Raw genomic sequence first — 22155 nt, 5'->3', positions numbered from 1 at the left:
AAGGGCTGCACCTTTTCCATTTGCTCACTGTCGATATAGACCTTTGCTGGGTCCAGTGATCGACTGAAAGGAGCTGTTGGAGAGTGTTTTGCTTTGCTGATGTTGAGGGCTTAGAGGCATCCTTTGAAGGTCCAACTATGACACAGCCCACTGGCTGCTGAAGTTCTGTTACTGACGGGACTGTAGTCCCAGCAGTGGAGAGGATGGACAGCTTGCCCCCAGTCCAGTGTTGGTCTTAGATTGGATTAATGTTTCAAGAGTGGCTGGGAAAATGGAGAAAAGGTTGCGTCCCAGTAGACAACCCTGTTTTATTGCCAGTTGTGGAGGCAAAGCATTCAGATGGGATGGAGCCAGGCATCTGATTGTGGAGCAGGTTTATGTCAGTGGTACTTTTGGGCAGCCAAATATTGGCACGTTTTCCCTCAGCCTCCTGGTTAAGTGGGAGGCTTTGATCATGGAAACAGGCCCTTCAGCCCAACTCATCTATGCTGACCAAGATCCCCATCTAAGCTAGTCCTATTTGCATGCATTTAGCCCACATCCTTCTAAACCTTTCCTAAATATGTACCTGTCCAAATGACTGTTAAACATAATTGTACCTGCCTCTACCACGTGCTCTGACAGCTCGTTCCATATACCCACCACGCTCTGTGTGGAAAATCTTTCCCCTCTCACCTTAAATCTGTGTCCTCTAGTTTTAGACTTCTCTACCCTATGATAAAAAACTTAAATATGCCCCTCATCATTTTATATAAATCACCCCTCAGTCTCCTTCACTCCACGGAAAAGTCCCAGCATATCCAGTCTTTCCTTTTTACTCAAGCTCTCTGGTCCCAGCAACATCCTTGTGAATCTTTTTGCCACCTCTGTAGTGTAATCACATCCTTCCTACAGTGTGGTGACCAGAACTGGTCACAATACTCCAAACACAGTCTCACCGAAGACTTGTACACGATGTCCCAACTCATTTACTCAGTGCTCTATCCCATAAAGGCAAGGGTGCCATACCCCTTCTTCACCACCCTGTCTACCTGTGTCACCACTTTCAGGGAACCATGTACTTGGACCCCTTGGTCTCTCTGTTCTACAACACTCCCCAGGGCCCTGCCGTTCACTGCACATGTCCTGCCCTGGTTTAACTTTCCAAATTTCGGAGTTAAATTCCATCTGCCGTTCCGTGGCCCACTTCTCAGTTGATCTTGATCCTGTTGACAACCTTCACTGTCCACCACACCACCAATTTTAGTGTCATCTGCACACTTATTAACCATGCCCCCTACGTCCAAATTGTGAATATGGATGACAAACGGTGGACCCAGCACCAATTCCCGCAGCACACTACCAGTCACGGGCCTCTGATCTGAAAAGTAACCATGTGTCTTCCAGACCAGTCTACCTTATGGGACCCTGTCAAAAGGGTCCACGTAGACGACGCCTACTGCCCTGCCGTCATCAATCCCCTTGGTCACCTCTTCAAAAAAGCTCAATCGAATTGGTGAGACACGATCTCCCACGCACAAAGCCATGCTGACTATCCCTGATCATTTGTTGGCTTTCCAAATGCTTGTAGATCCTGTCTCTCAGAATCCCCTGCAGTAACTTTCCCACCACTGAAGTTAGGTTCACCATCCTCACAATGTGGACTATGTCTCACTGAGGTGTACCTTGAAGCCTTCGGGTGTTGTACTGCTGGCCATGTGATTTGTTGCAATCCTGATGGAAATAACTGATCTCAATGACAGTGATCAGTCCAACAATTGTCACCTCCTCCCTCCCTCTGAACGCCTCATGGATCCTGCCTTCTAAAAGCTACTGTTTCTTTGGTGATGTTGTTCTGTATCTATTTCTTTGTCTGAAAATTGTGCTTGTAATGACAAGCCCACACTGTGTCCCTTGCTGAGCGGTATGTCCATGCAATTAGTGTTGCCCTCACCTCCATCCCCAAGTGTACCACTCCATATGTAACTCTTGCCTCAAACACCCAAGAGGATCTTGTCTGTATTTGGAATGAATGATAGTTTTGTCGTAGTCAGTATGGACTATGGAGGGTGACGAGGAGTGACCTGGTCTGGAACTGTGGGTCTAGTGTGTACTGATGCTGTCTGGGCCAAAATGTGACCTGTTTGTGTTCTACCCAGTTCGCTGAGCTTGGATACAGGCGACGTGTGTATGTCGCTGAACTCAGATAACACTGACCTCTGGCACTGCTGCTGTTTTCGGATCATCTTTTTTTTCTCTTCCCGGAGCTGTTCTCTACTAATCCTGACCTTGAGAAGTAGTGATAGTAATTTATTGTTAGACACTGGAATTTGTACCACATCTGTCCTGATAAGTGATTTGTGTACAAAATTAGAATCCCAAAGACCAGAGGCCACAGCCTCTCTGGTTGGAGATACTCATGGGCTGGCAGTATGTGATAGAAATGTGACTTCCTGAAAATCAGCCCATGGTCCTCAGGCTTGGAGGTGACTGTGGTGGTGGCAGATCACACAGTGACAGGCTGTCCTCGTTTAAACTGCGACTTCTGGCCTGAGTGTACCCCCATTTAAAACAACCGTCGTAGGGCACTACGCTCCGCTCCGTGTGGTGGCTGTTCCCGTCAATACTGCTCTCGCTGGAACCTTCAAACATTCAGACGCTTCCTGACTTACTACAAGGAAAGAAACCATTAATGTTACAAGCCATCAGTCTTAGATGAGTGACAGCTTGTCAGTTGAGGGGTTTGATGGTGGTAGCCAGGAGGGTTCCCCAAATGCATTTGACGAAGAACCACTGCAGGGTGAGAAGAGCAAACAGACTTGCACGGTCTGACCCTCCAAGCGGAATCCAGTTGCTCCCATTTCCCCACCCCATATGTCATATGAATTCATGCACAACTTTTAACAGCACAGGAACAGGCCCTTCGGCCCACCATGTCTGTGCTGACCAAGATGCCAATTTAAACTGCACAGCTACCTCTATGTGATCCAGATCCCTTCATTCCCTCCCAGTTCACATGCCTGTCTAAAGGTGTCTCAAATTACTTTCATATCTGCTTCCATTACCTTCCCTTGCCAGTGTGTTCCAGGCACCCACCACGCTGTGTAAAAGTAAAACTTGTCTTGTGAATCTCCTTTAAACTTTCCCCTCTTAACTTAAAGCTATGCCCTCTAATCTTTGACATTTGTACCCTGGAGAAGAAAGATTCTGACCGTCTACCCTATCTATACCTCTGATAATTCTATAAACCTCTATCAGGTCTCCCCTCAGCTCCAGAGAAAATGACCCAAGTCTGTCCAACCTCTCCTTATAGCTCATGCCCTCTAATCCAGGCAGCATCCTGGTGAACCTCTTCTACACCCTCTCCAAAGCCTCCACACCCTTCCTGTAATGGGGTGACCAGAACTGCATGCAACACTCCAAGTGCAGCCTAACCAAAGTTTTATGCAGCTGCAACATGACTTCCTGGCTTTTATACTCAACACCCTGGTCGTTGAAGGCAAGCGTGCTGTACGCAGGGGGAGGGGACAGGTTCCATAGTTACAGAAGCCATCCATGAGACTTCACTGCCATTGATGTACAGCAGCTACCCACAGCAATGAGTTAGAGTACAGGAAGGAGATAGAGAGCTTAGTGGAATGGTGTCGTGACAACAACCTTTCCCTCAATGTCAACAAAACAAGAGCTGGTCATTGACTTCAGGAAATGGGACGGTGTACATGCACCTGTCTACATCAATGGTGCTGAGGTCGAGAGGGTTGAGAGCTTCAAGTTCCTGGGAGTGAACATCACCAACAGCCTATCCTGGTCAAATCACATAGATGCCACGGCCAAGAAAGCTCACCAGCACCTCTACTTCCTCAGGAGGCTAAAGAAATTCAGTTTGTCCTCTTTGACACTCACCAACTTTTAGCGATGCACCATAGAAAGCATCCTATCTGGATGTATCACGGCGTGGTACGGCAACTGCTCTGCCCAGGACTGCAAGAAGCTGCAGAGAGTTGTGGACACAGCCCAGTGCATCACGGACACCAGCCTCCCCTCCATGGACTCTGTCTTTACCTCTCGCTGTCTTGGTGAAGGCAGCCAGCATAATCAAAGACCCCACCCACCCGGGACATTCTCTCCTCTCTTCCATCAGGTAGAAGATACAGGAGCCTGAAGGCACGTACCACCATTCTTAAGACTATTGAACAGTTCCCTTAGATGGACTCTGACCTCACGATCTACCTTGTTGTGACCTTGCACCTTATTGCACTGCACTTTCTCTGTAGCTGTGACACTTTACTCTGTACTGTTATTGTTTTTACCTGTACTACATCAATGCACTCTGTAATGAATTGACCTGTACGATCGGTTTGTAAGACAAGATTTTCACTGTACCTTGGTACAAGTGACAATAATAAACCAATACCAATAAAGCCCCAGTTACAGGCTTGCTGCCGGTCGTGGCTTTGGTCGGTTTTGTGACGTAGCTCAGACTGGGGCGCCTTGTTCATTTCGGCTGTTGTTAATTTCTGAGCCATGCTCCCGGTCAGTCTATTCGGGGGACGACTTCCAGAGCTCACAGCTCCAACCCTCTCTTTCCTTGCAGTGCGGTCCAAGGAGGGAGCCTGTTCTCCAGTGAGCACAACAGGGGATTTTGGGCTGTCGGCCCACTCACGTGGATGAAAATGAAGTGGGCAAGGGTCCAGTTTGAGATCAGTCTGAGGTAAGCTCGGAGCTGTCACGGGAACAACCTGCGAGGGGAGTTCTTCACCCCATGTAGGACAGGAGCAGAGCAGACTGGACACCACTGTCTCCGAGGCATGACGATGACCACAGCCGTTGCTGCCTGACCCAGCCCTGCCCTCACCCCCACCCCCACCTCCACAGCAAGAGGGAGAACAAGGTCTGAGAAACAATGCCAGAAACAACTCAGCAGGTCAGGCAGCATCTGTAGGGAGAGAACCACAGTCAATGTTTCAGGTCAAGGACCTGACATCGGAACTGGAAAAGTGAGAAAAAAGGCATTTTTAAGTTGCAGAGACCAGAAGTGTTTCTATTTTTGTGTCTCTCTGTCAGATGTTAAATAATTTTTAACTTTGGTCTGCCTGCACCTCCCCAATTTGTTTCCAGTTCTGATGAAGGGTTCTTAACCTGAAATGTTAATTCCATACCTCTCTCCACAGATGCTGCCTGACCTGCTGAGTGTTTCCGGCATGTTCTGCTTCATTGTTTACCAGGAGTTTGGGTCACTGCGTCCCTAGGTGTCTCGTTTCCCCGCCTATATTCCCCCATTGAGACTAAACAAGAATATCCTGTTCCTCCGAGATCATTCCCTGACTGATTGGTTAAAGATTGCTGGGGCCCTGGCAGAGATAATTCTGTCTTCGTGATCCATGGGTGAGGTACCGTAAGACCGGAGGGTGGCTAATGTTGTACCTTTATTTAAGAAGGGCTGCAAGGACAGGCCAGGGAACTAGAGGCCGGTGAGTCTAACATCAGTGGTGAGAGTTACTGGAGGGGATTCTGAGGGACAGGATTTAGTTGCATTTAGACAGATAAGGTTCAGTCAGCATGACTGTGTGTGGGAAATTGTGCCTGACAAATTTGATCGCAGAGTTGACCAAAAGGATGACGAGGGCAGAGTGTCGGATGTTGTCTTTGTGGAGTTTAAGCAAGGCCTTTGACACAGTCCCACATGGTAGGCTGGTCCAGCAGGTTAGAATATATAGGATCCAGGATGAGATGGCAGATTGGATACAACATTGGCTTGGTGGAAGTGGGGGACTGGAGACCGGTGGCGTGCCACAAGGATCTGTGCTGGGTCCGTTGTTGATCGTTATATATAAAGAATTTGGAACAGAATGTAGAGGTGGCATGGTTAGCAAGTTTTCAGATGACACCAAGGTTGGTGGTGTAGTGGAGAGCAAAGAAGATTGTCTAAGGTTACAACAGGATCTAAATCAACTGGGGAATGATAGATGGAATTTAACTCTGACAAGTGCCAAGTGATGCACTGTGGGAAGTTCAACCAGGGCAGGACATGGACATTGAATGGTAGGGCCTTGGACAGTGCTGTTGAACAGTGAGACCTTGGGGTGCAAGTACATGGGTCCCTAAAAGTGGCGATATGTAGACAGTGATGAAGGAACACATGGTACGCTTGCCTTCATCGACTGAGGCATTGAAAATAGCCGAGACAGACTGCAAATGTTGGAATCTGAGGCAAAAAACAAACTGCTGGAGGAACTCAACAGATCAGGCAGCATCTGTAGAGAGGAATGGACAGTTGACATTTCAGATCCAGGTGAAGGGTCTTAACCCCAGATGTCAACTGTCCAATTTCCTCCAACAGTTATTTTTGTATTGAGTACATGTTACTGTTGTACAAAATGTTGGTTAGACTGCACTTGGAATAGTGTGTGCAGTTCTGGTCACCATGGTATAGGAACGATGTCATTACGCTGGAAAAAGTGCAGAAAGATTAACACAGATGTTGCTGGGATTGGAGGGCTTGAGTTGTAAGGAGAGACTGGATAGGCTGCGACTGTTTTCTCTGGAGTAAAGGAAGCTCAGGGGTGACCCTAAAACTGTGAGAGGCAGAGATATGATGGATGGGCAGCCTTTTCCCTGGGGAGTCTAAAACTAGAAGGCACAAGTTTAAGGTGTGAGGGGAAAAATTTAAAGGGGACCTGAGAGGCAAGTTTTTCCACACAAGGTGATGAGTATATGAAATGAGCTGCCAGAGGAAGTGATAGAGGTGGATACAGTTATGGTGTTTGAGATATTTGGACAGGTTCATGGATAGGAAAAGCTTAGAGGGAAATGGGCCAAACACAGATTAATGGGATTAGTTTAGGTGGGCATCCTGGTCAGCAGGAATGAGTGGGGTCAAAGGGCCTGTTTCTGTAACTCAAACTAGGAATCTGAAGAGCCCTCTGAAGTGTGGCTGGAGCTGACGGCCCTGTGTTTGGTGACCATACTCTGTTTCTCCTGCAGGTCAGAAAGCCTCATGATGAAGGTTGCCTCGATCATCTTCCGCCTGTTCGTTTACTTCGGTCTGGTGACCCCTGATGAGGACCTGTACAATTACCTGGTGCAGTAGTGGGCTGGGCCCTCCCCGTCATCCTCTGCCCTGGGAGGATGCCCCAGACCTCACTGGTGAACTTGTTCCTTTCTTACTTCATGAAGCAGAAGGGAGCCTGAAATACAACACACCTCACAGCAGTGGGAACGAGGGCACTGAACCATGCTGACGATGAAGGAACAGTGGGCCAGAGTGCTATGGATCCCTACCTGGTTGCACCTCGTCTCCTGGGTAAACACTGATTCATCCACATTACACCAGTGTTCCCCACCCCACCCCAGCCAAATAGCCTTCCGTACCCAACTGGCTGAGCATTTCCACTGCTTCTGAATAGACCACAGATAGGATGTCCTGAAATGCAATGAATAAGGAGCTCCTGTTAAGGATCAGACTTTTGCCTGATGGTATCAAAGCTCACTGAGCCCCTCATTTTCCCCCTCCCAAAGACAGGCCAACTGCCCCAGTGAATCTCATCCCCCTCAAGTATTAACTCTCATCATGTACTTAACTGTATTTTGAGTAACAATGTTTTTATTGCCAATATTTTGTTAAGCAAAGATGTTTTCCTGAACCTCACTCATTGGTTTTAGTTTGTGTGTATACTCCACAGTAATCAGCACGGTAACAGGCCCTTTGGCCCATCGATATCTGCACCGACCACGATGTTCTCTCAGCTGCCCCACAGCCACGCCCTTCCCTCTCTGCCTCCTGCCATCAACTTCAATTTACACCACTATTGCAAAATAACTCTCAAAAAAAAATGGATTCTGCGCCACGAGGAGTGGGAAAATCCAATGAGAAAGTAATTGGAGCAAAAGACTGCAGAGGTCTGGAAAACTAAAATAAGAGAATGCTGGAGGTATCAGTCAATGTCTATGGTTCCAGTCCTCAGCAAAGAGTCAGACAGTACATAACAGGCCTTTTGGCCCACTATCAAGCATCTGTCTCCACCAGTCCCATTTACCAGCACTTGGCCATTCAAGTTCTTGTCCAGTTCCCTCCCAGCTGTTGTGAGAATACCAGTCTCCTCCATCCCCACAGGCAGCGTGTTCCGAAATAGAACATTAGCTGTGGAGACGGAGAGACCAAAAGGTAACGATTACTTTAAACCAGGTTCCACCACCAAGCACATTTTCCATTCCTCCTCCAGCGATTTGGAGACCATTCCCTTTGCAACACCCTTGTTGGTTCTTCCAACCACTCCCCTTTTGACAGCACTTTCCCCTCGCAAGAGGAGGAGATGCAACCCCTGTGCTTTCACACCTTCCCTTCCCACCATCCTGGGACCCAAACAATCCTTCCAGGTGAAGCAGTGATTCACTTGCACTGTGGTGTTCACAATGTGGTCTCTTCTACACTGGAGAAACCAAACCCAGAATGGGTGATCACTTTGCAGAGCACACATGCTCAGCCCACAAGAGTGACCCGGAGCTTCTGGTTCCCACTCTGACCTGCCTGGGTCCTCCTGCACTGTTACAATGAGGTTAACACAAGCTTGAAGAATGGCACGCCTTCTGGACTAAAAACTGAATTCTCTCTTGTCTCTAGTTGTTCGCTTGACAACTTTGGGCTGCATCCTATCACACACATTCCTTCTCACCTCCACCCTCCCCATCTCTGCAAATGAAAAATACACTTCTCGCTTTTCCAGTTCTGATGAGGAATCCTTCACAAGATAAGGGAGCAGAAGCAGGCCATTCAGCCCATCGAGTCTGCTCCAAGGAAAAGGGAAAAAGAAATGGGGTGGGAAAAAAAGAGAGAGAGAGAAAAAAAAACTATTCTAATCCCATTTGCCAGCCTTATCCCCATATCCCTTGATACCCTGACTATTTAGATATCTGTCTATCTCCTCCTTGAACACCCCCACTGATCTGGCCTCCACTGCTGTGCGTGGCAAGGAGTTCCACAATTTCACCACCCTCTGGGTAAAGAAACTTCTCCTCATCTCTGTCTTGAAACTGTACCCTCTAATTCTAAGATTGTGCCCTCTGGTCCTGGACACGCCCACCAAGGGAAACAGCCTAGCCACATCTACTCTATCCTTACCTGTCAACATTTTAAATGTCGCTACGAGGTCCCCTCTCATCCTTCTGTACTCCAGCGAGTACAGTCCAAGAGCCGACAAACGCTCATCATACTTAAGCCCTTTCATTCCTGGAATCATTCTCGTAAATCTCCTCTGAACCCTCTCCAACGTCAGCACATCCTTCCTAAGATGCGGGGCCCAAAACTGCGCACAGTATTCCAAATGAGGCCTCACTAGCGCCCCGTAGAGCCTCATCAACACTTCCTTACTTTTATACACTATACCTCTCGAGATGAATGCCAACATAGCATTCGCTTTCTTAACCACCGATCCAACCTGGTGGTTAACTTTTAAGGTATCTTGTATAAGTACCCCCAAGTCCCTTTGTACTACCGCACTATCAATCTTCTCTCCTTCTAGATAATAATCTACCCGCTTATTTCTACTTCCAAAGTGTACAACTGCACATTTCTCAACATTGAATCTCATCTGCCATTTTCTTGCCCATTCTCCTAAACTGTCTAGGTCCCTCTGCATTCTTTCTATTTCCTCTATGCTCCCTACTCCTCCACTTATCTTGGTGTCTCCCTACTCCTCCACTTATCTCCTTGAGCCGAAAAGCTGACTGTTTCTCTAGAGAGTACTTCCAGCACTTTCCAATCAGAAAAGTGGGAGATAATTTCACAGAGTGAAGAGCAATTTTGTTCAAGAACCCAAAGAAAGAACAAGCTACTTTAGGTTTAGTATTGTGTAATAAGGGTTAATTAATCTTGTACTTAAGGAACTTTTTAGGGGAAAATGATCATATGGTAGAATTTTATATTAGGCTGAACATTCAAAAAACCAGGGTTCCAAGTCTGAAGAATGCAAAGCAAACATGAGCCATGAAGATTAGGAAACTACATTGAAAGGACTGAATAAACAAGCAATAATCAATATTTAAAGAATTCATAGTTTACAACAATAGTTCATCCCTTTTAGAGCAACAGGCAAAATGGTTTCACTGTGGCTATCAAGTTAATGGTAGGATTAGGTCACAAATACTGCGATGGGCATCATGTTATGGGCTTTAGTAAAGGATGGTCGCACTTTTAAATCCACATCTTTAGTCTACACTGCTGATGCCACAGGAATGCAGGACCATTTAAGGATTTGTTTTTAAACATAGAGAAAGATTTTAATGAGTGATACAGAGATAAATATGAATAAATTGTCAGGGCCCCTACAACTGGAATGTTCCTACACAAGGGGTAGAATTGGCAGATGTACCATCAGAAACAGAATGTTATTGAGCCTGGGAAATCCAATTACCTGAAGGCATGCATTAATCTGTGGGTCAGACGCACCAAGGATAATTGGACAAATTATGGGTTAAGTGTGGGTTAAGAATGTCAGGAATAGCAAGCATAAGTCTATATCCCTCCATTCCCTGCCTGATCATGCGTCAGTCATATGATGTTGCTGTATGTGTCCACCTTGTCCCCAGTAGCACATTCCAGACACCTACCACTTTGTGTTTAAAAAAAACCTTGCCCCGCACGTCTTTAAGGCTATGTCGTCTAGTATTTGACATTTGCACCCTGAGAGAAAGATACTATCTGTGCCTCTCATAGTTTTATAAACTTCTATTAGGTCTCCCCTCAGCCTCTGACACTCCAGAGAAAACAATCCAAGTTTGTCCAACCTCTCCTTACAGCTATTACTCTCCAATCCAGGCAACATCCAGGTGAAAATCTTCTGCACCCTCTCCCAAAGCCTCCACATCCTTGGTGTGATATGGTGACCAGAAATGCACACAATATTCCAAATGTGGCCCAACCAAAGTTTTATACAGCAGCAGGAACTTGAACTATGCAGGTTTTTAATACATTTGTCAAGATATTAAAAAAACTTGAGTTCTTCAGAAGCAGTGTCGAGAGGCAATGATAAACCTACATATAATTTTCAACAACCTAATTTAAAAACCCAAGGATTAGGAAAGCAGAATTAATAAGGAGAGAGAAATTTAATACATGAGTAACCTAGTTAAAAGTTTGTAAAAGCTGGAAAGATTAGCACGAGTTAACGTGGGTCCCTTACAGACTGTGACATGAGAAATTCCACTGAGTAAGGAAATGGCAGGGAGATTAAAAGCAGTTCGCATGTGTCTTCACAGAAGATGTCAACAAATCTCTGGCTGCAGTGGTGATGACTTCTGAAAGAAATGTGACTGAAAGCTGATAAATCTCCAGAAGCCAGAGGTTTTGAAAGAGTTCCCTCTGGAAATGGTGGATGCTCTGAATGTCACCTTCCAAATTCCAGAAATTTGTGAATTGTCCCTACAGGTGGTAAAGCAGCAAATGCGAGACAACTACTGTTGGGGAACGGAGGAAACAAAAACAGGGAAGCAGAGAACGTTTAGCCTGACAGAAACACTCGAATCTAGCCTTAAGGAAGCGGAAAAGGGCTCATAGAAAATGTGTCACTTTAAATCCCCACCCCCTTCTGACCTGTTCATGGCCCCGTGTTGTAGCTCGAGGAACCACACCTCATCTTCCACCTGGGCACGTTGCAGTCTTCAGAACTCAATCTCCCGCTTTAGGTAACTCGCTGGTTCCTTGTCTCTACCAGTAATGGTCACTTTTGCATGTTCATCATTTCGGCTCAGTTTTTCGTGCATAGTTTGCCCTCCCTGGGTCACAAACAGCTGACTTGTGAGCAGCCCACACGAGCGTTCAGGAGACCGGCGGGACAAATTTGCCGGCTGTTGCAGGGCTGCAGGCATCTTCTGCAGTGTGGGAACGGAGGATGTGCACGTGCCTTCTCTTCACCCTCCCCAGGCAGAGCTGGGAGTGCTGAGCACCGAGTCAGTGAGGCCGGCTGGTGACCACTCTTCCCCCACCACCGCTGTTTCTGTGATCCTCTCCCACATATTGTTTGTGGTTCACTTCTAATGAAGAGTTCAGGTTACAAACAGTTCTCTGGAACAGAACCCCCCGTCATATCCCAGAGACCACCTTTACATTTTTAATCTGATCTTAACTGCCCCGGTAGTTCATCCTGTCTCAATCATTCAGAGAAATTCTACCCATCCCATACCTACTCTGCTACTGAAAACTAACTTGTTTCTCTCCTCCCCAGATCTGACGAAGGGTCCTGGATCTGAAACATTAACTGCTTCTCTTCCCACAGATGCTGCCCCATTTGTTTTCACTGAGAAAATTAAAACCAGATTGTGCAAAGTGGACAAAGGTTTACAAAAGGGAAAGCATGTCGCTACAGATTCTTCACGTGATTAGAACAGGGTACGGTGTCTTTTGGAAGGCCTCTCAGTTCAGGTGTCACACAAGAGGTTGTGGGGAATAATGTACTGGTATGCATCAAAGCTAGTTGCAGCTGTATAACACATTGCTGAGCGTGCGCTCAGTGTATTGTGTACAGTTCTGGTCACCACACTACAGGAAGGATGCAGGAGCAATAGAGAGAGCGCAGAAGAGATTCACCCGGACGTTGTCTAGAATGGAGAGCTGTCACTGTAAGGACAGATTGGATAGGCTGGGGTTATTCTCAGTGGAACAGGGGAGGCTGAGGGATAGTGGTTGAGGAAATTATGAGGGGCATAGATAGGACAGATGGTCAGAATCCTTTCCCCAGGGCAGGAGAGTCTAAAGCTAGAGGGCATGTACAATGTACCCAATGTACAGTAGTGGAGGCAGATACAATTACAACAGTTAAATGACATTTGGACAGGTCATGTGATAGAAAAGGTTCGGAGTGATACAGGCTAAACGGATGAATGTAGATAGGCATCGAGGTCAGCACAGGCTAGAAAGGCCTGGTTCTGGGCCGTACCAGTCTGTAGGTTAACAAACGGAAAACAGCCAGAGTAAGTGGCTTATTATCAAGCTGGACGGCTGTGACCTGGGGTCTCACAGCTGTTCACGATGATTCAGACAAGGAGAGATGCAAGATTTCCACACTTGCTGATGATACAGAGCTGGGCGGCAGTGTGGGCTGTGGGGAAGGTGCCGGAGGGGATACACGCAGGCTGAGGAAGTAGGGGAAGGAGAGGTGGATGGAACGTGAAAAAATGGGAGGTGTCCACTCTGGTCGACAGAAACGTTCTTGCTAGAGGGCGGGAGAGTGAAAGGCACTGTCATTAAAGACCTGCCTGTCCTTGCACACAGATCAGCAGGTTAACAGAGAGCTTTGTGGGCCTTTTGTACTCAAATCCTCCAGCTGGAGAGAGGTACTGCTGGAACTGTCTGCAGCCGCAAACTGGATGACTTTATTGTTGGATCTCCAACCCAAGGAAGCAGTCACAGAGCCACACAGCACAGAATCAGGCCCTTCGGCCCAACTGGTCCATGCTGACCAAGATTCTTATCTAAGGTAGTTGATTTGCCCACGTTGGCCCATATCCCCCTAAACCTTTCCTATTCATGTATCTGTCAAACTGTCTTTTAAATGCTTGCAATAGAGGGAGTGCAGCAAAGGTTCACCAGATGGATTGCTGGGGTGAAGGGGATAGGGTGGTTGCCTTGTGAGAGAGTATACAACTGGGGCCCATTGCATCTAGAGTTTAGAGAAATGATCTCAGTGAAAGACGCAACATCCTGACGGGGCTTGATGCTTCCACAGGCTGGGGTGTCTACAGTGTTGTGGGAGGGTGTGGTGGTGGGGGGTGTCACTGCCTCACTATAGGAGATAAGGTGTTCAGGACAGACATAAAAATCCCTGGAATTCTCGACCCGAGGACTGTGGAGGATGTTCAAGGCAAGGATTGGCAGACAGAGACACAAGAGGGTGCAGATGCTGCACTCTGGAGCGACACACTAACCGCTGGAGGAACTCAGCGGGTCAGGCAGCATCTGTGGAGGGAGATGGATAGTCGACGTTTCGGGTGGAGATGCTTCATCTAGTAAATATTTGGATATTGAGGGAATCAGGGATACGGGGTTAGTGCAGGAAAGTGGTGCTGAGGTAGATCAGCTACGATCTTACACAGCAGAGTAGGAGCGAGACAATGCATGCCACGTTTGAACCAAAGGTTTGCTCGATGCTGGATTTATAGAAGCGTCTTAAATGAGAAGAGGTTTCCAAAATCGTGAGGGGCATAGATAAGGTGATTAGCCACAGTCTTTTCTCCGGGGTAGAGGAGTCCAAAACTAGGGGGCACAAGGTTTAAATTGAGAGGGGAGAGATGTAAAGGGGACCTGAGGGGTAACCTTTTCCACACAGAGGGTGGTGGATATATGGAACGAGCTGCCAGAGGAAGTGGTAGAGGCGGGTATAATTACTATGTTTAAAAGACAGTTGGACAGGTACATGGATGGGAAAGGTTTAGAGGGATATGGTCCAAACACAGGCAAATGGGACTAGCTCAGGTAGGCAACTTGACCGGCATGGACAAGTTGGGCTGAAGGGTCTGTTTTCTGTAATGTGTAGCTTTACAACTCTGAGGTGGAGAGGTTTTGAGGGAATTCCAGAACTTGGCCCTCACCAGTGGTCAAACAAATAACTAACAATGCACAGCGGTCCAGAGGGGGAGGTATGCAGATATAACAGGTGGGAATAGGACTGGGAGAGACTACAGAAGGAACAGGTGTTGGTTAAATGCTGCTTTGTCAATAAAAGAATTGTGAAGAGGTTTTCTAACCTGGGTGAAATGCATAAGGAAAGACAGGACGGTTGTTGGGAGCTACCCTTCAGTGTATCGTGATAGATATGGGCCTTGCAATCCAGGGTATGCAATCAAGATGCTAAGTGCTCTTCTCTAACTCTTGGAAAGGCACAAAGAGGAGAAAGGAGAGAGTACTAAAGAGGAATGGACCTTTCACAGGTAGTGTGGAGCTTTCTGCTCTAGTTGTGGGTGCCTGCTCTTTCACTGTACACAGAACAGGTGCCAAGAAAGGTTTCAGTCCGAACACTTTGCAAAGCCAAGTTGACTTACACAAGGCAGTGGATTGAGAACAGGTGAGGAGGGGGATTTGGCCAAAATGGGCTCTGTGCTGCCTCTGAGAAGGCTCCAGCACCTAACGTCAGCAACCAGTGGCAGGGAAGCCAAGTTTACTCTGTCTCTCATTCCTCTCAACGTGCAGCTTTCAATCCCTTTGGAATCTTTACAGGACTTTCAGATGGAAAAGAAGATAATGATGAAAATGGGCCAGATTAAAAAATAACATCTTTTTTTTACCTCATTTGCATTACAAAATATTTTAAACATGAAAAACATGCACAATGCATTCAAACTAACTCACATTAACAAATCAAGTCCTAAAATCTGCCTCAGACCTTCTGCGGCTCGAGATTCAGTCGCAGAAGGGAGGACCTCCAGCCGCCACCCTTGTGTCCACGTTGTGAACTTTAGAAAGCGCACACACGCTGGCGCAAGGGTTAAAGTCATCAACAATGTCCCTGGGATTTCCGTCGGCTCTCGGTCTGAAATCAGAAGTGGGCAGTCACCCGATCGATCTCCAGCACGTCTTCCAAGATCTGAAAGAAAGGTGGTGGGGAGAATGTAACACCGCTGTAAACAGGCACTCGGGCAGCAAGGGCAACCCCCAGCCAAACTGTGCTCGGTCTGGGCGAGAGATCAGACTGCTCAGTGGAGGGGGCTGGCTGAGCTGGAGATCCCACTGCACAGGGACAGCCGACACGTGCAGGGCATCAGATTCGGAAGCTGCCAACTGCAACACGCATCCCAATCTCCGGGCACCATTAACCCCGTACACCCCAGTCACTGGTCACTGTTAACTCCGTACACCCCAATCAGCAGGCACCATTAACCCCATACACCCCAGTCACCATTAACTCTGTACACCCCAGTCACTCGGGCACCGTTAACCCCATACACCCCAATCAGCAGGCACCATTAACCCCATACACCCCAGTCACCATTAACTCTGTACACCCCAGTCACTGGGGCACCGTTAACCCCATACAACCCAATCAGCAGGCACCATTAACCCCATACACCCCAGTCACCAGGCACCATTAACCCTGTACACCCCAGTCACTGGTCACCGTTAACTCCGTACACCCCAATCAGCAGGCACCATTAACCCCATACACCCCAGTCACCATTAACTCTGTACACCCCAGTCACTGGGGCACCATTAACCCCATACACCCCAATCAGCAGGCACCATTAGCCCCGTACACCCCAGTCACCGGGGCACCGTTAACCCCATACACCCCAGTCACCATTAACTCTGTACACCCCAGTCACTGGGGCACCGTTAACCCCATACACCCCAATCAGCAGGCACCATTAACCCCGTACATCCCAGTCACCGGGGCACCACTAACCCTGTACACCCCAGTCACCGGGCACCATTAATCTCCCACACCACAATCCCCACCCCCCCCCCAGCCCTTGTGTCCAAAGCTGAACGTCATTGCACCATTTGTGCCCATTAACCCCGTGGCTGCCGCGCCCTCACCATATCTGGCGTTGTACCGATTTTCTTGGCCAGCTCGCTGCGCTCCATGGTGCTCAGGTAGAGGAACTTGTTCAGCAGCTCACCATCCAGGATGTTGCGCACGGCGTTCTGCAGGGCTCGTCGGTCACAGTGTAACATCCTGGTGGACACAATACCATTAGGAACACACAGCCGCAGTGAGCCAGTCTATGAGGCAGAGGACCGTGTGCTCACACCTTCCTCCAGAAGGTGAGCACACCACCCAGGGAAGCCCTTCAGTGATCCCCACTCCCTGACTGCAGTGGTTCAAAAGGCCCGCTCACCACCACCTTCTCAAGCGCGAGTAGGATTGGGCAATTATCAAGTAATTAACAGAACGAGACAGGGAGGTCTTGCCACTTCTAGAAAGGGCACTGACGAAGCTGGTCACATTTCTGACAGAGCCGAGCTCTGGACTACAAACCAGCGAGACTACCCACCTCCAGCTCAACAACAGAACCCTGCCTCTCGTTATCTGCTGCTGAAACCCTCCTCCTTGCCTTTGTTAGTGTAAGAAGACTAGGCCAACAGACACCGGTCTCAGAACACAGGACAGTACAGCACAGGAACAGGCTCCACAGCCCACCACATTGGGCCAGACTAGTTAAACTAGTAATTAACTGCCTAATTAAACTAATCCCTTCTGCCTACACGATGTCCATATCCCTCCATTCTCTGCACAGGCATGTGCCTATCCAAGAGCCTCTTAAATGCCTCTATCTTATCTGCCTCCACTATCGCCCCTGGCAGCCCGTTCCAGGCACCCACCACTCTGTGTAAAACAACTTGCCCTGTGCATCTCCTTTGAACTTTCCCCCTCTTGCTTTAAGAGCACGCCCTCTGGTATTAGACATTTCAACCCTGGGAAAGATACTCTGACTGTCTACCTTATCTGTGCCTCTCAATCTTATAAACTTCCATCAGGTCTCCCCTCAGCCTCTGCCGCTGCAGGGTAAAGGACCTTTCGCACAGCAGCAGTGTGTTTAGGCTGGACCATACCTGCAGACATAGAACCATAGAGCACGGAAACAGCTTGACCTTCATTCTGCTCTCCAGATCAAAGGCCATTCAAAACACTGCTGCCTACATCCGAATTTGCACCATGCTGTTCACACCTCACCCCGGGCACTTGCACTCCATCTTAACGCTGCTTCATTTTCCTTCAACCCTCTCCATGGCCACGTCCTCCATCTCTGCACATCCTCCAGTCTTGAGCTCCTCCACTGTCCCTGCACAGCTCCAATCTCCAATTCTCATTTTCTGATCATCCCGAATTATAGTCAGCCGCAGACGTGCCCAATTCTGAATCCCCTCCCCAAATCTTTTCACCCGTTCCCTCCTCTGAGACCCCTTTAATTTCCATCTCTTTCACCAGTCTTTTGATTACTTTTTTTGTGGCTCAGTCACATTTTATTGGACAAAACCTCTGAGAATTGTCTCAGGGTATATCACGTCAGTAAAGTAGCTGATAGTGTCCGGACCTGGCACACCGGTCAAATTACTGAACTGGCAATCCAAAAACTGGAAGGAGTGATCTCAAGAACCAAGTTCAAATCCCACCACCGCAGCTGTGGAACATAAATTCGGTTAATAATCTGGAATTTAATAACACTAGTTATTTGTGAGGATTGCTGTAGAAACCCAGCTGGTTCTCTCAGGCGGCATTTGGGCACGCTTGCCTTCATCGATCAGAATACTGAGGATGTCATGTTACAGCTGTACTAGATGTCGGTAAGGCCACATTTGGAGCACTGCGTACAGTTCTGGTCACCCTGCTACAGCAAGGATATTACACTGGAGAGTGCAAAGAAATTTATGAGAATGATACTGGGACTGTAGGGCTTGGGTTATAAGGAGAGGCTGGGACTGTTTTCCCTGGAGTGTAGCCTGAAGGGTAACCTTATAGAGGTTTATAAAATCACAAGGGACATTTATAAGGTGAACGATCAGTCTTTTTCCCATGGTAAGGGAGTCTAAAACTAGAGGGCACAGGTTTAAGGTGAGAGGGAAAGATTTAAAGGGGAGCAGAGGGGAACTTTTTCCACACAGAGGGTGGTGGGTATACAGAACGAACCACCAGACGAGGTGAGTACAATTACCACATTTAAAAAGCATTTGGACAGGTACATGATAGGAAGGGTTTAGAGGGATATGGGCCAGACACAGGCAAATGGTTCTAGCTCAGTTATGTAACTTGGTTGGCACAGACCAATTGGGCGGAAGGGCCTGTTTCCATGCTGTATAGCTCTAGACGTTAATGAAGGCATTAGACTCCATCTCCAAACCTTCCTGGCAATGCCCAGATCCCAAAAGATGCCTGTTCACTTACCTGAAGGCCTTGGGGTTGAGGCCGGCGTGATGAGGGATCATTGTGATCAGTGCGTTCTGTAACATCAGAAGACGTCGGTATGTCTTCTCCTGCATCGGTAACAAGAATCCAATCCCACCATCCAGCGTCGCTAGAAAACAAAGCCAAACAGACAAAGTTGGCTTGACGGTAGGAGACAGGAGGGTGATGGTAAATCGGAGGCCGGTGACCCGTGGTGTGCCGCAGGGATCGGTGCTGGGTCCTCTGTTGTTCGTCATTTATGTTAACGATTTGGATGAGAAAATAGATGGCACGGTTAGTAAGTTTGTGGATGACACTAAAATTGGTGGCATAATGGAGAGTGAAGATTATCCAAGATTACAACTGGGCCATGGGCCGAGGAACGGCAAATGGAGGTTAATTCAGATAAATGTGAGGTGTTGCACTTTGGGAAGACAAACCAGGGCAGGACTTGCTCAGTAAACGGTAGGCCCTGGGGACTGTTGTACAACAGAGACACCTAGGGGTACAGTTACATAGTTCCTCAGAAAGTGGCAACTCGGGTAGACAGGGTGGTGAAGGTAGCGTTTGGCACGCTGGCTTTCATCAGTCAGGATGTTGAGTGCAGGAGTTGGGATGTCACATTATAGCTATACAAGACATTGGTAAGACCACACTTGGAGCACTGCGTACAGTCCTGGTCACCCTGCTATAGGAAGGAGGTCATTAAACTGTAAAAGGGGCAAAAAAGATCTGAGGATGTTACTGGGACTGGAGTGTTTGAGTTACAAGAAGAGGTTGGATAGACTTGGACATATTTCTCTGGAGTGAAGGAGGCTGAGCGGCGACCTTATAGAGGTTTATAAAATCATGAGGGGCACAGACAAGGTGAATGGTAAGTCTTTTCCCCAGGGAAGGGGAGTACAATACTAGAGGACATAGGTTTAAAATGAGAGGGGAAAGATTTAAAAGGGACCTGTGAGGCAACCTTTTCACACAGAGGGTGACGGGTGTGTGGAACAAGCTGCCAGAGGAAGTGGTAGAGGTGGGGACAATTACAACAGGTATGTGGATAGGGAAGGTTAAGAGAGGGATAAGGGCCAAACGCAGGCAAATAGGACAAGCTCAGGTAGGCACCTTGGTTGGCATGGACAAATTGGGCTGAAGGGCCTGTTTTCCCTGCTGTATGGCATCAGGAGAAGCAGCCAAGGACAAACAAGACCCATCCACATCACCGACAATGCAATGTGCCAGAAAACTGATAGTTACCAAACCAGGTGATGTGTTTGTTCTCCCAAGCCAGGTTTTTCTTATTGGAACCATCCATGATGCCACGGCAGGGTGTTCGCCAGAAGGCATTCACGTGGGCTCCCACATTGAAGTCTGCTCTCCGCAGCAGCCGTGTCCCTCCGTAACTCTCTCTCGCTGAAAAAGAACAACCAGAGCTTCCCCCAACATCTGCTCGTGACTTTCTGAATAAAACCCTCTCCCTCCTGACATCCACTGGACAGTAGAGATGCCCAATATATAACACTGCAGTTATCTACAGCCTCAGTGGGGCCATTGAGCAGTGGAGAGTCACTGGACTACTTCCAGGGGTGGTGGGTTTCTCATACAGGGAGACATTAAAACTGCGAGTTTATTCTCTAGAGTTTAGAAGAATGAGAGAAAATCAGTACAATTCTTACAGGGCTTGAGAGGGTGGATGCAGGGAAGATACTTCCCCTGGCTGAGGAACTGAGAGCCATGGGTCACAGTCTAAAAATAAAGGCCATTGAGTGGAGGATAAATTTCTCCACGCAGCAGGGGGGGGGGGGGGGGGGGGGGGCACGGAGGTGAATCTTTGGAATTCCCCAGCCTAGAGGACTGGGGAGGGTCAGTCGTTGAGTTCATTCAAAACAGAGATTGATAGTTCTAGATATTGAAGGAATCAGGGATAAGGGGCTTGGAAGAAAAAGTGTTGATGTAGAAAATCAGCCATGACCTTGATGAATGCAGAGCAGGCTCGAAGGGCCAGATGGTGGTTCTGCTGCCCCTATGTTCGTAAGTAAAACACTGAATTACAGTGATACTTCTGACTGAGTAGTTGCTGCACAGTCAGACATGCTGCCCAGATCAGACATTGGACAGGGTTCAGAGAAGATTCACTGGAATGATTCCAGGAATGAGAGGGTTAACATAGGAGGAATGTTTGACGGCTCTGGGGCTGTACTCCTTGGGGTTCAGAAGAATGAGGGGGGACCTCATAGAAACATTTCGAATGTCAAAAGGCCTGGACAGAGTAGATGTGGCAAAGTTGTTTCCCATGGTAGGGGAGTCTAGTACAAGAGGGCACGACTTCAGGATTGAAGGGCACCCATTCAGAACAGAGATGCGGAGAAATTTCTTCAGCCAGAGAGTGGTCAATCTGTGGAATTTGTTGCCACGGGCGGCTGTGGAGGCAAAGTCATTGGGTGTATTTAAGGCAGAGATTGATAGGTATCTGAGTAGCCAGGGCATCAAAGGTTATGGTGAGAAGGCGGGGGAGTGGGGCTAAATGGGAGAATGGATCAGCTCATGATAGAATGGCGGAGCAGACTCGATGGGCCGAATGGCCAACCTGCTCCTTTGTCTTATGAACATTAAATAGAGGCCCTGTCTGCCCTCAAGTGGACAGGAAAGATCCCATTATTTTGAAGTGCTAGGTAAATCTCCCCTGTACTCTGCTCAACATCTCACCCTAAATCAACATCGGACTGGTGAATGTGGGAGCTATTTCCAACATCACTACGCTGACTACATACCGAAGGGACTCCCTGGGCTATAATGCACCCATGGATGCACTGGGGTTGTGAAAGGTAACTTGCAAGTCTTTCCTTTGTGGAGACCCCAAGGTTCACTCCTCAGTCCGTGCTGGGCACATAACTGGGACACACTGGCAATCCTGCCAGCACCTCCAGGGGAACGAGAGGTCGTGACAGAGGCTCCTTACCTTCTGGCTGATACATGTACACCAGCAGATTCTTCTCACGGTCAGACACTGAAATCAAAAGGAAAGAAAATTGGGTATCGGCTGCCCAGGGCATTTATAAAAAGAGCCCAGGGAATTTGAGTAGATGGGCAAAAAGAACAGCACGGATATGATGGGCTGAAGGGCCTGTTCCTGTGCTTTACAACTCTGACTCTATAATTGCTCGTGCCCTGCTATCTGCCAGATCCCAAACCTTGCCCAATAACACCCTGAGATCCAAAAACCTCTGAGCAAATTTCTCCCTGAATGTTGGCAGATTATCAACAGCCACTTTAGCAAGAAGGGATCCTGACAAGATGCAGAAGAATAAAATGTTGT

General features: G+C 47.9%; 2 protein-coding genes across 4 annotated transcripts in view; one reads left to right on the top strand and one right to left on the bottom strand.

The window, feature by feature from the left end:
• Nucleotides 1-7627, top strand: part of adck5 (aarF domain containing kinase 5) — a 67077-nt gene extending 59450 nt beyond the window's left edge. For all 3 annotated transcript variants that reach the window (XM_052015505.1, XM_052015506.1, XM_052015504.1), the window contains 2 exons: nt 4574-4690; nt 6964-7627. In XM_052015505.1, coding sequence (XP_051871465.1) covers nt 4574-4690; nt 6964-7069 — 223 coding nt within the window. In that variant the 3' untranslated portion in view covers nt 7070-7627. The remainder of the gene's footprint in view (nt 1-4573; nt 4691-6963) is intronic.
• A 1913-nt stretch (nt 7628-9540) lies between these two features.
• cpsf1 (cleavage and polyadenylation specific factor 1) overlaps nt 9541-22155 on the bottom strand; it is a 94019-nt gene continuing 81404 nt past the window's right edge. Inside the window, 5 exon segments of the mRNA XM_052015499.1 lie at nt 9541-15551; nt 16502-16640; nt 18849-18978; nt 20097-20252; nt 21799-21846. Of these exon segments, the coding sequence (XP_051871459.1) occupies nt 15504-15551; nt 16502-16640; nt 18849-18978; nt 20097-20252; nt 21799-21846 (521 nt within the window). The 3' untranslated portion in view covers nt 9541-15503.

This window comes from Pristis pectinata, chromosome 5, assembly GCF_009764475.1.
Source record: "Pristis pectinata isolate sPriPec2 chromosome 5, sPriPec2.1.pri, whole genome shotgun sequence".
Taxonomy (NCBI): domain Eukaryota; kingdom Metazoa; phylum Chordata; class Chondrichthyes; order Rhinopristiformes; family Pristidae; genus Pristis; species Pristis pectinata.
Note: the sequence above shows the minus strand (reverse complement) of the source record. Positions and strands in the feature narration are given on the sequence as shown.